The sequence below is a fragment of the Heterodontus francisci genome, chromosome 18 (genome assembly GCF_036365525.1).
Source record: "Heterodontus francisci isolate sHetFra1 chromosome 18, sHetFra1.hap1, whole genome shotgun sequence".
Lineage (NCBI taxonomy): Eukaryota > Metazoa > Chordata > Chondrichthyes > Heterodontiformes > Heterodontidae > Heterodontus > Heterodontus francisci.
Window position 1 is genome coordinate 11,858,929 of NC_090388.1, and position 16,573 is coordinate 11,875,501.

The 16,573-nt window shown below is 44.6% G+C and overlaps 1 protein-coding gene across 3 annotated transcripts in view; it reads right to left on the reverse strand.

Annotated features, from left to right (window-relative positions):
* Positions 1-16,573, reverse strand: part of kitlga (kit ligand a) — a 122,387-nt gene that overhangs the window by 41,720 nt on the left and 64,094 nt on the right. For all 3 annotated transcript variants that reach the window (XM_068050279.1, XM_068050277.1, XM_068050278.1), the window contains 3 exons: positions 16,430-16,492; positions 14,515-14,673; positions 12,112-12,283 (listed from right to left, as the gene is read on the reverse strand). In XM_068050279.1, the coding sequence (XP_067906380.1) occupies positions 12,112-12,283; positions 14,515-14,673; positions 16,430-16,492 (394 nt within the window). The remainder of the gene's footprint in view (positions 1-12,111; positions 12,284-14,514; positions 14,674-16,429; positions 16,493-16,573) is intronic.

A 16,573-nucleotide genomic window follows, 5' to 3' on the forward strand; every position in this document is an offset into this window, starting at 1 on the left:
ACCAAATGCTTGGTCAAAGGTGTAGGTTTTGAGGAGCATCTTAAAGGAGGAAAGAAAGCTAGAGAGGCGGAGAGGTTTAGGGAGGGAATTCCAGAGCTTAGGCTCCAAGCAGCTGAAAGCAAGGCCACCAATGGTGGAGCAGTTCAAATTAGGGATGCTCAAAAGAGGCCAGAATTAGAAGACTGCAAATATCTCAGATGGTTATGGGGCTGGGAGATTATAGAGATAGGGGGTGAGGCATATGAAAGCAAGGATGAGAATTTTAAAATTGAGACATTGCTTAACCAGGAGCCAATGTAGATCAGCGAGTACAAGGGTGATGGGTGAATGGGACTTAGCGTGCATTAGCACACAGGCAGCAGAGTTTTGGATGACCTCAAGTTTAGAGAGGGCAGAACATGGGAGGCCAGTCAGAAGTGTGTTGGGATAGTCAAGTCTAAAGGTAATAAAGGTATGGATGAGGGTTTCAGCAGCAGATGAGCTGAGGCAGGAATGGAGTCAGGTGATGTTACGGAGGTGGAAATAGGCAGTCTTAGTGATGGCACGGGTTATGTGACCAGAAGCCCATCTCAGGGTCAAATAGGACATTAAGATTGCAAGCAATCTGGTTCAGCCTCACAATTGCCAGGGAATGGGATGTAGTTGGAGTTTGTCATGGAGACTGAAGAAAATGGCTTTGATCTTTCTGAAGGAGGAAATTTCTGCTCATCCAGTACTGGATGTTGGGCAAGCAGTGTGACAACTTAGAGGCAGTAGGGGGGGTCAAGAAAGGTCATGGTGAGGTAGAGCTAGGTGTTATCAATGTACATGTGAAAACTGACACTATTTTTGGATGATGTCACTGACCGGCAGCATGTAGATGAGAAATAGGAGGGGGCCAAGGATAGATCCTTGGGGGACACCAGGGGTAACGGTGCAGAAGCAGGAAGAGAAGTCATTGTAGGTGAATCTCTGGCTACAATTAGATAGATAAGAATGGGACCAGCTGAGAGCAGTCCCACCCAGCTGGACGACAGTGGAGAGGTGTTGGAGGAGGATGGTGTGGTCAATGGCATCAAAGGCTGCAGACAGGTCGAGAAGGTATAGTTTACCTTTGTCACAGTCACATAGGATGTCTTTTGTGACTTTGATAAGATTGTTTCAGTATGTTGACAGGGGCAGAAACCTGATTGGAAGGATTCAAACGTAGAGTTCTGGGAAAGTTGGAGATGGATTTGGGAGGTGCCAACACGTTCAAGGACTTTGGAGAGGAAAGGGAGGTTGGAGATGGAGCGGTAGTTTGCAAGGATGGAGGGGTCAAGGGTCAAAAGATCCTCAAGCCCTATTTGAAGAACAGCAAGGAAGATCTTCTGGTGTCTGGCCCTATATTTATCCCTAATCTCATTGCTATGCTTGGAATCCTGCTGTGTGCAAATTAGTGCTGTGTTTCCTTAAATTACAACAGTGACTGCTCTTCGAAAGTACTTCATTAGCTAATTGTAGTACAAAGTGCAGTTTCATGCAACCAAATGGATTTAATTGGATTATTTCTGAATCGTGAATTTGAGTTAATTCACAAGGGATTGGCTTTAAAGCCAAGCAAGGGTTAAATTAATGAATTTTTTACCCAAATAAGAACAAGAGAAATGGCAGAAAAATAGTCCTGAAGCCTATCACATCTGGGGGTATTTGACTGATGTGCAAAAGTTAATTTGCTTTGAAGTTCAAAGATAATAGGATGGAGAGTAATAAACAAATAATGTTGAGCTAGCGAGCTCAACAATACTGATTTAGATTGCAATCCGTCATATATATTCCTATTCTAGGGTGAGGGTAATTTGTACTGACGTGCAAATAAAAAGTGACTGGGTCTGTCAAAAATTATATGGCAAGGTTTGTAATCGACTATAATTTCAGTCCCGTTCATGCATCACCTTATGTACTCATTGACCTACATTGGTTCCTGGTCCAGCAACGCCTCAAATATAAAATTCTCATTCTTGTATTCAAATTCCTTCATTGCCTTGCCCCTCCCTATCTCTGCAACCTTCTCCAGACCCACAACCCTCCGTGAACTCTGCATGACTCCATTACTGGCTTCTTGTGCATTCCTGATTCCCTTCATCCCACACTGGCCACAAGTCCTAGAATTTCCTTCCTAAACTTCTCCGCTTCTCTATCTCTCATTTCTCCTTTAAGACATTCCTTAAAACCTACCTCCTTGACCAAGCTTTTGGTCACCTGTTCTAATTCTCCTTATGTGACTCAGTGTCAAATTCTGTCTGATTACATTCCCATGAAGTGCACTGGGATGTTTTAAAACATTAAAGGTGCTAAATAAGATGCACTGCAGCAATGCACCAAGGCTCCTTTGACAGCACCTTCCAAACCCATGACCTCTACCACATAGAAGGACAAGGGCAGCAGATGCATGGGAACACCATCACCTGCAAGTTCCCCTCCAAGTCACACACCATCTGACTTGGAACTATATCGCCTTTCCTTCTCTGTCGCTGGATCAAAATCCTGGAACTCCATCCCTAACAGCACTGTGTGTGTACCTACCCCACATGGACTGCAGCGGTTCAAGAAGGCGGCTCACCACCACCTTCTCAAGGGCAATTAGGGATGGGCAATAAATGCTGTCCTAGCCAGCGATGCCCACATCCCATGAATGAATAAAAAAATAAATGCAAGTTTTTATGTTGGTGTAACATTTGACTTAGTGCTAACCGTTCAATGGGATTCTCAGCAAACATTCTTGATATTATTTTCTTTGAAGAGAGCTATTAATGTATCATTTCAGCTGTGCTTGGAGCAATAATACGGCCGAAACAGTACAGTTCTGCCATATCATTTTGTTTGGACTGTTATGTTATTTACTATAATTTTTGATACATATCCAAAGAGCTTTCAAATGTTGAGGGGCATAGGTGATGTAGGTTTAAGTAGGCTGCTTGACTTGGACTTTTAACACAGAACTAGAGCTTTAAAACTGACACACCATGAGAATGACCAGGGGCTAGATTTTTTGCCTATACTGCCTGGATGTAAAGTATTACTTGATCAAAGTGCAGAGAGGCAAATTGGATGAGGATGATTGCAATGGAGCCTGTCCAATTTTCCATGAAGTGACCTTAGGATGTGTGTGATGTTAAATTCCAGAAAGCTTGTTATGGAAGGATAATGCTGGAGCCTATATTTACTCAGTTTCACATTTATTGTGCAGAATAAAAGGCTTACAAACATGTAACTCCTCACTCAAAAACCTGTCTCAGTGAGTGTCTGCTTATAAGTGCTCAACTAAGACCCCAATTAACACCCTTCACCTGCATATAATCAAACCATTGACACACAATTAACAGATTAACATGCAACACTGTCAAGGCAGTAGTAACTGCCAGTCTGTTTGGTTTAATAACGTAACACACCAGGATGGGGTGGGAAGATACCAAACTAGGGGCCAGAAATATAAGATAAGAAATCCAATAAGGAATTCAGGAGAAACTTCTTTACTCAGAGTGGTTAGAATATGGCCTGTTTCTGTGTTGTAAATCCCATGTAACCCTTAGTTGACCTGATGGTAGGGTTGGCTGAGATGTATTCTTGGACTTTTCGTCACAGGACTGCCTCCCTCCAATTTCCCTGCCCCCACATGCGCCCGCCCCATCACTCGCCCAACATGGCCATTTTCATGGCACAACATCTTGCCATGCCAATTGGAAAGTGAACAGATTCTTCATTATCCGATTGGATGATTCTTGCTGGTCAAACATCCTTTTCTTTCTCATCAGCAACATTTTTATAACTTATAACTAATAAACCAAAGCGTTGAATTTTTTTTTTTAATACTCCTATAATTTTTTTTCCCCCCTGGGTTGCCCTCAGCTCTGGAATTCCCTCCTTAACCCTCTCCATTTCTCTCCCTTTAAGATGCTTCTTAAAACTGACCTCTGATCAAATTTTTGGTCACCTATCCTAACATTTTTTTCTTTGGCCCACTGTCATTTTTTCTCTCATTATGCTTCTTTGAAGCAGCTTGAGAGATTTTACTATGGGCTGGATTTTAATGACCCCCCCCCCTCCCCCGACGTTTGGTGTTGTGGCGGGAGGGGGCCTGGAAAATGACTCCAGGAGAGGCCCGCCGCGGACCTCGACACCGGGAAGGCCCAGCCCCATATTGCCGGTGGCGGCAAGGCCTCGTGGCAGCCCCCTGCAACACGGCGACGGGAGCCAAATTTACATACTAAAAAAAATGCCAATTACTGAATTAAATACTTACTCGCTCCTGCCATCCATTCCAGTGCCATATTGGAGCCGGTGGCCGGTACTCCCACACCATTGGATCTCCGACCGTTGATGTAAGGCGGTACACTGGTGGAGAGGGGGGAGCAGGTAAGTTTCTCAGTGCGGGAGGGTGGGGAGCGGGGTATAACTAATTTCATTGGTCAAGTGGGTTGTGAGAAGGGGGGGAAGGTCAGGTGCACAGGGTAAGTATTTTGCGGGGGGATAGGGCAAGTAATAAATTGTTTGGTCATTGTTGGGTGGGAGAGGGGCTTGAAACCTTTATTTAACTTGTTTGAATAAATTATAAGTGACTATTTCTTTAATAATTCAAATTACATGCAAGAGCTTGAAGCCCTTTAAAAATGGCGCTGACGCCTGCGCAATGGCGCCGGATACCGTTGCCGGGTACGGCCTGCCTGCCCCCTCCACATCATTGGCGGGGGTGTGGGGGGGGTGAGGCAGTCCGCCCAGGCCATGTAAGTGAGCCGCTGCGTTTAATATCGCGGTGGCTCAGCGGAGTAAAGCCTGCGGGTGCGGGCCGCCATTTTACTCCCATCGCTGTGCATAAAATTCAGCCCTACGTTAAAGGTGCTATATTAAATGCAAGTTGTTGTTGATAGGATGATCGAGTATTCCACGATCTCTTGATGGTTCCTGTTGTGTGAATTGGTGGTGGGGGGGACGATGGTGTGTGGCAATGCTGGGAAATGCACTGGCATCGGGTCAATGTCTGGAAGGGGTTTTATGATCAAATAGGCCGCGACACATTACAAACCCACTTCAGCAGAGGGCGATGCTTCGGCAGATAAACAATCTCCATTTGGCTTGATTGACTGCGGCAATAAGGGAATGTTTATGTTGAGGCCTTTATTGAGATAGAATAGGTCGAGGAAAGTCCATGATAAGGCTTGTGGAAGGAGTGTGATTTACAGGCTGACAGGCCTTATTCCAGTCTATATTTACAACCTTATGCAACTGCATAGGGAAAGCAAGGGTGAATGGATTTAACTTAACCACTTCAATGGAAAATCTTTCAAAGTCTCTCTAATAAAGCTGTGAAGCTGCATCAGAATGATACTGGGGTTAAAAGGGTTAAATTGCCCTTTCCACGATGGCTGTGTGTAAAACTGCACATTGTTCGAACCGCTGGTTTGTATAAATTGGCAATTTATTCATTGCTCCTGTCATCTGTGCTGCTGTTGAGAAAACCTCAGGGTAGATTTTGAAGTCAGTGGAAAGATGCAAAATGGTCTGCCAATTCCCTCTCACCTGTCTTACGCCATTACACAAACAACAAAATCTTTTATTTATATAGCGCTTTTAATGTAGTAAAATATCCCCAAACGCTTCACAGGAGTGTGATCAGACAAAAACTGACACCGAGCCTCACAAGGAGATATTGGGACAGATGACCAAAAGCTTGGGGAAAGAAGTAGGTTTTAAGGAACATCTTAAAGGAGGAAAGAGAGGTAGAGAGAATTAAGGGAGGGAATTTCAGAGCTCAGGACCCAGGCAGCTGAAGGCATGGCTGCCAATGGTGGAGCGACAGAAATTGGGGATGCTCAAGAGACCAGAATTAGAGGAGCGCAGAGATCTCGGAGGGTTGTAGGGCTGGAAGAGATTACAGAGATAGGGAGCAGCGAGACCATGGAGGGATTTGAAATGAGGGATGAGAATTCTAGAGGAGGGAGAACAAGAAGTAAGTTTAAAGTTTTAAAGTAAAATTCTCTGTGGAACCAGGAGCAGCAGGACTCATGCAAATATACGGAGCAACAGTTATTAGATTCTGATGAAGGATCACCAACCTCAAACGTTGGGCTGGCTTTTATGGTGCTCGTGGGGGGGTCCTGATGCCAGACCCAAAAGGTGAGGGGAACCCCGCCTTAACCGTTTGGAGACCCCACCCACCCACCCCCCCCCCCCCCACCCCGGCAGTGGGGGAGGGGGGAGGTCCCTGTCCCTTTAAGGATGGGGATCCCACCTCCAACAGCTGCCAGCCAATCAATCAGAGGGCCAGCAGCTCAGTAATATGGCAGTGCCACTGGGAGTGGTGGCCACTGCCAGTACTACAAAGGGCCCAGGATCAGGACCAGTACTGGAGCCCTGGACCCCAGGTAAGTGTGGTGGGGTCACTGGGGCCAGTCTGGCAGGCTCCAGCAGGGCGGGCAGGTGAGGGGAGGGTTGTTAATGGAAGGGCAGCCTATGCCGCCGGGGGCCCTCTGAGGGCCACAGATTTCCCATGGAGGAGGGCCCCATCACCCTCCACCCCCTTCCTGCAGCCTACAGGGAGGCCGCCTTGTTTTACTGAGCGACTTACCCATGTGGCCAAGGCTCCTACCAGCTGCTGGTAAAATACCCGCGGCAGCAGGAAGAGGCCCTTAAGTGGCTATTAACTGGCCAATTAAGGGCCTCAATTGGCCATCTTCGCCCTTCCCTGCCCCAGACTAAATTCCGAGGTGTTGGGAAGGCAACGGGGACTCCGCCCCCTACCTTCTCAAACAAGTTTATGGGTCCCCACCTCCTTTCCTGTCTCTAGTGGGCCAATAAAATTCAGCCCGTTAACGGTTTCCCTTCACAGATGCTGCCCGACCTGCTGAGTATTTCCAGTATTTTCTGTATTTATTTCAGATTTCAAGCATCTACAGTACTTTGCTCTCAAGTTATTAGATCTGCTTCACTCAATCAATGCAATCAAATAAAACTCATTCACCGCTAAAAAAGAGAGAACAGTGAAAATTAAAGGCAAGAAGCTGATTGCAGTCCCGACTATTTCCACCACTGGTGCTGGTAGCAGGAAGGGTCAGATGATGATAACCCTTTTCTGTCACCATGAAAGTCCATTATAAAAGGTGCTGCTTGCAGATTATTAAGCACAGTTCAGGTGGACTCAGATGTTTGATAAGCTCATTGTTCTTCATTAAAGTGCAACCTCCCTCACCCTCCCCACGTACCATGATAAAAGTAATGGAAAGCAAAGTTTTTGTTTTCCTAAGTCTAAGTGCATCTTAAGCCTGTGTTCAGCAGTGGACTTTTAAATTCCTTTGGAGACACCCCTGTAAGTGGGGAGGTGGTTGTGTAGTGGTAATATCACCGAACAAGTAATCCAGAGACCCAGGCTAATACCCTGGGGACACGGGTTCAAATCCCACCATGGCAACTGGTGGAATTTAAATTCAATTAATTAATAAATTCAATTATTAAAAATCTGGAATTGAAAGCTAGTGCTAGAATCAGTAATGGTGCCATGAAACTACCATTGCTTGCTGTAAAAACCCAATTGGTTTACTAATGTCCTTTAGGAAAGGAAATCTGCTGTCCTTATCTGGTCTGGCCTACATGTGACTACAGACCCAGAGTAAAGTGGTTGACTCTTAACTGTCCTCTGTTGTCAAGGGCAATTAGGGATGGGCAGCAAAACTGGCCTTGCCAGTGATGCTTACAACTCATGAAAGAATAAAAAAAAGGTCTCGCAAACCTAAAAATGGACATTTCATGGCTTGAATACAGAGCTCTTATAATAAGATAACTTCAATGCTGCTTCATTGAGATAAATGATCAGCTAACCTGTTTTAGTGACATGGTTGAAGGATAAATATTGTCCAAAACATCAGGGACAACTCTTCTGCAAAATAGTGCCATGGGAACTTTTGCATCCACCCAAGAGGACAGATCAAGCCACAGTTTTAACATCTTATCTGAAAGGCAGCACCTCTGACAGTACAGCATTCCCTCAGTACCACACCAGGAGTGCCAGCCTAGATCATGTACTCAACTCTCTGGACTGGGTCTTGAACTCACAACATTCTGACTCAGAGGCAAGACTTCTGCCAACTGAGTCTCAGCTGGCAAGTTGTTAGAGATGGTTTCTATTATACATATGGACATAAGGGATTTATAGTGGAAAAAGTTGACTGAGTTAGCATGTAGGTGTAAGATTTCTAATGCATTCCATTTTACCATCACAATCAACCTTGCAACTTTCAGCTAGAGGTTTAAGCAGAAAGTGGGAGTTTTCTTACTGCTTCCAAACCTGTCCAACCAAGGAAAATTAGTTGAAACATTGGATAACGCTGGAGATATACTTCATGGCTTCCTGAATGGGGTAAAAATGAGCAGTCACATGAGCTTCCAAACCATCCCATGAATTGACATGACTGTTCTCACGGGAAGATCTCTAGCCTGTCCTGGATTATACTCAAAACAGTTGTTTACTGGTGGACAACTATCCCCACTTGGATAAACATCTGGAATAGCTGTCTAACTAGCAAGAGTTCATTTAAACAAACAGGAAAAATAAAGTGCAGTTGTTAAAAAGTCTTGATTGTTCTATTCTGTGATTGCTTCCAGCATAACATATGGGAAGCCAAAATAGATTCTGTTTCCAAAAGTAATCTTCATTAAGTCTGTCCTTTTAACAACTTACTTTCTCACAGGACTCTTCAGATGAGATACTGTGATTAATACTTGATGATACAATAGCGTACATTGGCTCCTGGTCTGGCAATGCTTCGATTTTAAAATTTTCATCCTTGTTTTCTAGTCCCTCCATGGCCTCACCCCTCGCTATTTCTCTCACCTCATTCAGCCCTATAACACTCCCAGAGCTCCTCCAACTCGGACCTCTTGTGCATCCCCAATTTCCATTGCACATCACTGCTGTGCCTTCAGTTGTCATGGAAGAGGGCACAGATATTAAATGGGAAAAAAACATCAGCATTTCAGAAAAACAGACATGAGAATGTAGATGGTCAGCAGAAGACTGCAATCTGGCGAGACATCTCTAAACACTTCAAACTATAAATATAGACGATGCCCTTTGAACACTTTTACTTTATGGATGGAGCTGGGAATTTCATCCTTGTTTCTAAATCACTTTTGTGACCTGGTCCCTCCGTGTCTCTGCAACCTCCCCCAGCCCTACAATTCTCCCCGAGATATCCAATTCTGGTTTCTTGCACACCCCCAATTTCCATTTCTCCGCCATTGGCGGCCATGCCTTCAGCTGCCTGGGTCCCAAGCTCTGGAATACTCTCCCTACCTCTGTACTCCTCTCTCCTCCTTTAATATGCTCCTTAAAATCTGCCTCTTTCAACAAGCGTTTGGTCATTTGTATTTATTTATTCGTTCATGGGATGTGAGCGTTTCTGGCAAGTCCGGCATTTGTTACCCAATGCTAATTGCCCTTGAGAAGGTGGTGGTGAGCTGCCTTCTTGAACCGCTGCAGTCCATGTTGGGTAGGTACACCCACAGCGCTGTTAGGAAGGGAGTTCCAGGTTTTTGACCCAGCGACAGTGAAGGAACGGCGATATAGTTCCAAGTCAGGATGGTATGTGACTTGGAGGAGAACTTGCAGATGGTGGTGTTCCCATGCATCTGCTGCCCTTGTCCTTCTAGGTGGAAGAGGTCGTGGGTTTGGAAGGTGCTGTCGAAGAAGCTTTGGTGACTTTCTGCAGTTCATCATGCAGATGGTACACACTGCTGCCACTGTGTGCTGATGGTGGAGGAAGTGAATTTTAAGGTGATGAATGGGGTGCCGATCAAGTGGGCTGCTTTGTTCTCAATGGTGTCGTGCCTCGAGTGTTGTTGGAGCTGTACTTATCCTGGCAAGTGGAGAGCATTCCATCACACGCCTTGCGGAGTCAGGAGGTGAGTTACTCGCCGCTGAACTCTCAGCCTCTGACTTGTTCTTGTTGCCACAGTATTTATATGGCTGATCCAGTTAAGTTTCTGGTCAATGGTAACTACCTGGATATTGATATTCATCTGCTCTAATATCTCCTTATGTAGCTCAGTCCCAAATTTTACTTGAAGATCTTTGAGACATTTTACTACATTAAAGGCACTATATAAATGCAAATTGTTGTTGATATACAAGTTCAGCAAATGAAGTCCATCAGCAATGACCCCATTTTACAAACGCTACCGTCATATCCTGAGTGGAAGCTTAAATAGCATCAGACCAGCAGGTTGCCATTGGTTTCAACCTCCATGCTTTTATGTGCGCATAATCACGTAAACATTTACAAGGCCACTACTTACTCATACATTTATTTAACTGGACCGAAAATCAGGCACTGGGTTCTAGTAGTTTTCTGACCAGTGCTCTTTGAGAGTCATTGACCGCAGAGTGACCTCTTATCATTATTAGCATCATTAGTAAATATGAAGCTTGGTTCAGTTGTTGTTACTCTTGTCTCTCCATCACAAAGTCATGGGTTCATCCCCCACAACAGAGGTTTGAGTACAAAATCTAAGCTGACAGTACTGAGGGAGTGCTCACTGTCAGTAGTGCCATTTTACAAAAGTGATACTAAACCAAGGCTTTGTCTCCCCGTTAAGATGGGTGTACAAGGTCCCATGGCCACTATGCCAAAAAAGGAAAGCATTCTCCAGATGCCCTAGCTAATATTCATCATTTAACGTCAATAAAGCTTATCAACTAACCATTTGACACACTGCTGTTTGCGGGGCCTCATTATGTGTGAATTGGCGGCTGCGTTTCCCTTCAAAACAGTGACGATACTTCAAAAAGTAAGTCTTTGGCTGCAAAGCTCTTTGCGACACCCTGAGGACGTGTAAAGTAATGTATAAACCTAAGTTTGAGTGTTCTTTCTTTCACAAAGGAACATCATGCCCTTTAATTCAATGTTGCTCAATGTGTTGGAATGCTTGATGCATAATTTAGCATGTCATTTCCTCAGAAGGCAGCATTGTTATCTGCACATTCATTTTTCTGAACTTGCAGATGGCAAGTTTCCAGTAGAAAGTTTCACTTCTCATCGCACGCCCACACCCAAAGACCTCCTCACCCAAGTAGTCAAAGCCAACCTTTTTTTTTAGATGAACAGCATTAAAGAGAAACAAAAAGGACCTTGCCAGCATCAACATGAAATAACAAAGAGCTGGGGATAATTTCCACGAGTGCGTGACCTCTACTCTGTGCTAACACATACTCTTCAGGGTTTTGTGCAGCCACTAGTTTTGTACTCACCAAAGACCACTTCAACATCTGTAAATCAACTCCGGGCATCCGCTACTCCACGTCAGAGATATAACAAGTTTGAAAGAATATTAGGAACAGGAGGAGAGCACTCAGTACCCCATCCCACCCCCAAGCTTGCTCCCCCACCATTCAATTAGATCATGGCTGATCTGCACATCAGCTCTATTTACCGGCCTTGATATTCCAACCCAACAAATATCTTTCGATCTCAGTCATGAAAACTCTAATTGCCCCCCCCAGTATTCTCAGCCTCTTGAGGCTGAAAATTCCAGATTTACCACTACTCTTTGTGTGAAGAAGCACCTCCTGGTTTCACTCCTGAACGGCCTAGCTCTAATTTTAAGCTTGTGCCCTCTGGCTCTTGATCCCTCCGCCAGGACTCCAATTGCAAACAACCACTAAGGTGAAGAAGCTTAGGGATGTTTTGGCCAATATTAATCTCTCAGTTTCTGGGACCTTGCTGTTTGCAAATTGGCTCCCCTATTTCCTCCATTGTAACAGTGACTAGGCTTGAAGGAAAGTACTTCATTGGCTGTGAAGCACTTTGGGACATTGTGAGGTCATGAATAGTGCCACATAAATGCAAGTCTTTCTTTTATCTTAAACACCTCAATGACATCACCAATACTCAAGGAAACACAAGTTTCCAAGGCCAATATATCCATCCCAAGGTGCAGTTTACACAGCTCCTATTGAAAAGAAAAGTCAAAAGTAACACTAAGTGCATTAGTGCAGCAAAAATCAATCTCTGCTGTGGAGTCCCTGCCCCAACATCCTGCGTTAAATCTCACATTAACGCTTACAGAAAGTCAACAGTGCTAATGGAACATCTTAAACTCTACCTGCGTCTGGTTGCTCCGTCATCTTGCAGACTACCTCAGCATCACATGGATTGTTATCCTCCGCTGATTGGAATGCAGTAATGATTTCACTGAAGTAATTAAAGTATTGTTTAGGCTCCAGATTGGATTTTTCACAATTGAACTCAGATTCTTCCATAGGACTTCCATAGTCCTAAACAGAAATATGAATAGTTAGTCACCAGGGTGTCAGGATCCAACTTTTACATGGCTGCTTCAATGCATAAGAACAGAAAAACATTAAGACATATGGCCATTCGGCCTTTCTAGCCTGTTCTTCCCTTCAACAAGATCATGGCTGATCTTCTACCTCAACTCCATCTTCCTGCACTATCCCCAAATAAATGCACTATGTCAAAAGGTTTACAAGTTCTGAAAGGACTACAGCAGGAATATTCAAAATGCCGAAAGAAAAGGTTGATTCAAACAGATTTTAAGGGTAATTGTTCTTGACAGCCTACTCCCAGTTGGAATGATCAACCTCCAGGATGGTCCTGAAATCTCCAGAAATTAATTTCCTGGGTGCTGCTGTGAGCAACATCCAGGATAAAGGTCATCGCGGCATTAAAAATAACTTTCTTTTTTCATTTTCTTTGAATGCTTTCCCTGATGAAACATAAAATAATTGGAGATGGGTGAAAGAAAAGCTGTTTGATTGGGTGGGATAATAAGAGGCGGAGTGTCATGTGACAAAATCCTCTGGGAATGCATCCAACCAGAAATGTCAGTGCCAAATTCTCAGCCCTCCAGTCGATTTGTTTAGCAACTGGGAATTTAGGAGTGTTGGAAATCGCATATGGTTACCTAAATACCTGATTACTTTCCTGGCAAGTAAGGTATTGTCATTGAGGCACTCGCCTCAGAAAACTGTCCCCATCATCTTAACATGATTGGAAAATTACTTCTGATGTTTTAGTGGGAAAAGAATAATTGACAGATACCTAAGGACAAAGATTGATGACTTAAAATGTGTGCCAAATTAGAATCACAGAATCACAGAATAATAGAGAAGAGGCCCTTCGACCCATCGAGTCTGCACCGATGCATTAAAACACCTGACCTGTCCACCTAATCCCATTTGCCAGCACTTGGCCCATAGCCTTGGCTATCCGATCCAAACCCGATGGGACCCGACGACATGTGTCGGGTTTGGGTGAGCTCTTCCAGGTCCGGCATTCAGGCTCGGGTCGGGTCGGGCTGGGTTGGACACAGTGACAGCCAGGACGTCAAGGCGGGAAACGTGCATTTGGACTCTGCACTAGTCTGCAGTGAGTGATTCCATCCGAGGTAGAGCACAACCTCTTCAATAAAGTTGATTATATTCCGGTGGTCGGGTCGGGCGCGGGAAAAAGTCAAAGGAACGGGCCGGGTCGGACTCGGGTCGGACGTGGTTCTGTCGGGTTCGGGTCGGATTTCATTTGCAGACCCGAGCAGGTCTTGATGTCAAATCCTTTCAGCACTGTGGCTCAAGTGGTTTGATGCGCTGTCTAGACTTTGTGGCTTAGAATTTCTTTCTTGCGCAATAGTTGGCTAAAGTGTGGCAGGGTAGGGCTACTGCCTACCCTGGTTACCTGCTGCTCATCTTGATAAATGTTCCAATTGGGCCTTTGGAATCCCTCCCCACCTCCAATCACTCGGGGAGGCAGGAAGTGCTGGGGCAGGAGTCCAACACCTGCAGCTACTTAAAAGGGCAGCATTGTAAAGTTGAACTTGGTCGCGGTCTCCGCTGAAGATGTGGGATTGAGCCTTTAAGAAGCATCCATCAAATGGCTTCTACCCATTTGTTCAGCATTTCACAGCAATGTCCAACACTGGACATCCACCCATTACAGGTAGAAGGTACGAGATCAGTAATACTGAGGGGTGAATGACTGGATATGCAACACATGATGTCAGGTAGTCATTACTGCCCAATTTAAATACGCCGACCTGTCTTTGGGCAGGAGTTTCCAGTATCCTCCTGAAGCGGCACCGGAACAGGACAGTTGAAAAGAACCCAATGTGGTGGGAGCCTGGGTCTATTTTCCATCCCCCCTCCTCCTTGTGACTGAGAGACATTAGTCAGTGTACAGCTATCCTCGTCTCTATACTGCCTGAAAACAGGTAAAGAAATAGAGGCACATTCTGCCATGCAACCTGGAGAAGAGGCAAATGGAGGTCAAGGTGCTGATAGCACCAGCTAACGTCCACACGTGAGCATTACACAACCAACTCATTGAACAGTGGTTGGGAACAGTAACCTCAGGGGATGTTCCCACTCTCTCACCCAGAGGAAACTGAGGCCTGTGGCAGCACCCCTATCCACTGCGACCAGCCAACTCCCCACAAGTAGAGGAAGATAATGGCAGGCTAAACACACAAGCAAAGAGACACTAAACATTGTACCTTAATGTTGTCAGACAGACAGTTGTGAATGCCACCCAGAACCCGGTGGAGATTTTCGATAATTAAATAATTTGACGAATTCTTGGCAAACTTTTCTAGAAGGACATCCAAGCTGAAGGACATTTCAGGCACTGTTAAATGCAGCCAACATGTATCAGTCTGAATAGAAAAAAAAGAATTAAGAAATTACCCATTAAGAATTAATGCAAACATGTGGCTGACAGGGGACAATATCCTGGGAATCCAGGGGTTAATGAGTGAGGCATAATTTTCACCCGACACATGATGTAGAGAAGATTTGCTTATGAATACAGTCATCCCCATGCTAAATAAAACCCGCTAAACTACACATTTTGGAGTCCCTTTATAAAGAAAGAACTTGCATTTTAAATAACACTTTCCACAACCGTCAGGACATCCCAAAGCGCAATACAGACAATGAAATACTTTTGAAGTGTGGTCACTGTTGTAACATAGGGAAACATGGCAGTCAATTTGGGCACAGCAAGATCCCACAAACAGCACTGTGATAGTGACCAGATAATCTGTTCCAGTAACGTTGATTGAGGTATAAATATTGACCAGGACACGAGGCAGCACTCCTCATTTCCTCTTTGAAATAATGTCAAGGGATCTTGAGAGGGTCGGTGGAGCCTCAGTTTAATGTCTCTCCTAAAAGACAGCATCGCTGACAGTGCGGCACTTCCCTCAGTAGTCTGAGCATATCAAGCCTGGGTCATGCATCTAAGTCCCTGGACAGGAACTTGAGCCCATCACGTTGAACTCAGCACTGAGCTATTACACACCAACCTGCTGCTTTGAGTGTATGAGCTGCAAACAGCAATTCCAGGGCTGGGCATTGCTGTATTACTAGTGCCGTATATCAATGAATAGAAAGCCAAAGTGCCCCTGACCCTTCCACAGTCTATTTTTACTGAGATTAATTCCTCGGCTCAAGTAAAACACAATCTGGGAATTTTGTTACGCAGCACCTAACATAAATAAAATCACAGTATATTTATTTGATGGCTCTTTAGATATTACTTTTGCTTTAGAAGATTTTGGCAAAGTGCATTGGGAATGGTTTGTGTGTTCCTGTGTCACACAGCTAACTGCGATTTAAAACCATTACTTACTGTTAGTCTGTGCAAAATAATAAGCCGCATAAATGTTATTGAACAGCTGGAACATGCCATGCTCAACATTTGAACCAGAGCACAGGGGAATCGCCACAATCACTGCGCCATTGTCAGCTGAGACTCAGTGGGTCGCTCTCCTGCCTCTATAATCTCCTTCAGCCCCGCACTCCTCTGAGATATCTGCACTCATCTAATTCTGGTCTCTTGAGCATTCCCGACTTTAATTGCTCCACCATTGATGATCATGCCTTCAAGGCCCTCAGGTTCGGAATTCCCTCCCTAAACCTCTCTGCCTCTCCATCTCTCTTTCCTCCTTTAAGGCATTCCTTAAAATCTATCTCTTTGACCAAGCTTTTGGCCATCTGCCCTAATATCAACATGTGTGGCTCAGTATCAAATTTTGCTTTATAACGCTCCCATGCAGCACCTTGGAGCATCTTATTAAATTAAAGTTGCTACACCGGGCCCCTTCTTTTGGGGTCCAAGACGAATGCACTGAGTTCTGCACTATAGCTGACCACATGATAGCAGGGCCCCAGTGTCTAACCAGCTAGCAGCATCAGTAGCAGCAGTGAAGAGTTTGCGATAGTGAAGACAATTTTTAGCATGTTCTAAAAATACTCAACTTCAGGAGCATTTTTTTTTTACTGATGCTCGCGAGGGTTTCTGGTGGGTTTTAACATGAGACATAATTTCTCATTCCACAGGCTCCGACGATTCAAATACATGTGCAACTCATTAAGGCCAATGTGTGAAATGCGTTGGAATATACATACCACATTAGGGACTTTAGAAATATATTTTATCTGGATTTTATAATCACTTGGCAAGTTTCCAACCTAAAAAAACACAAAAGGAAAATTTTAAGAAGCATAAAAATAACCTGACATTTTATCAACAATGACTCTCCCTTTTAGGGA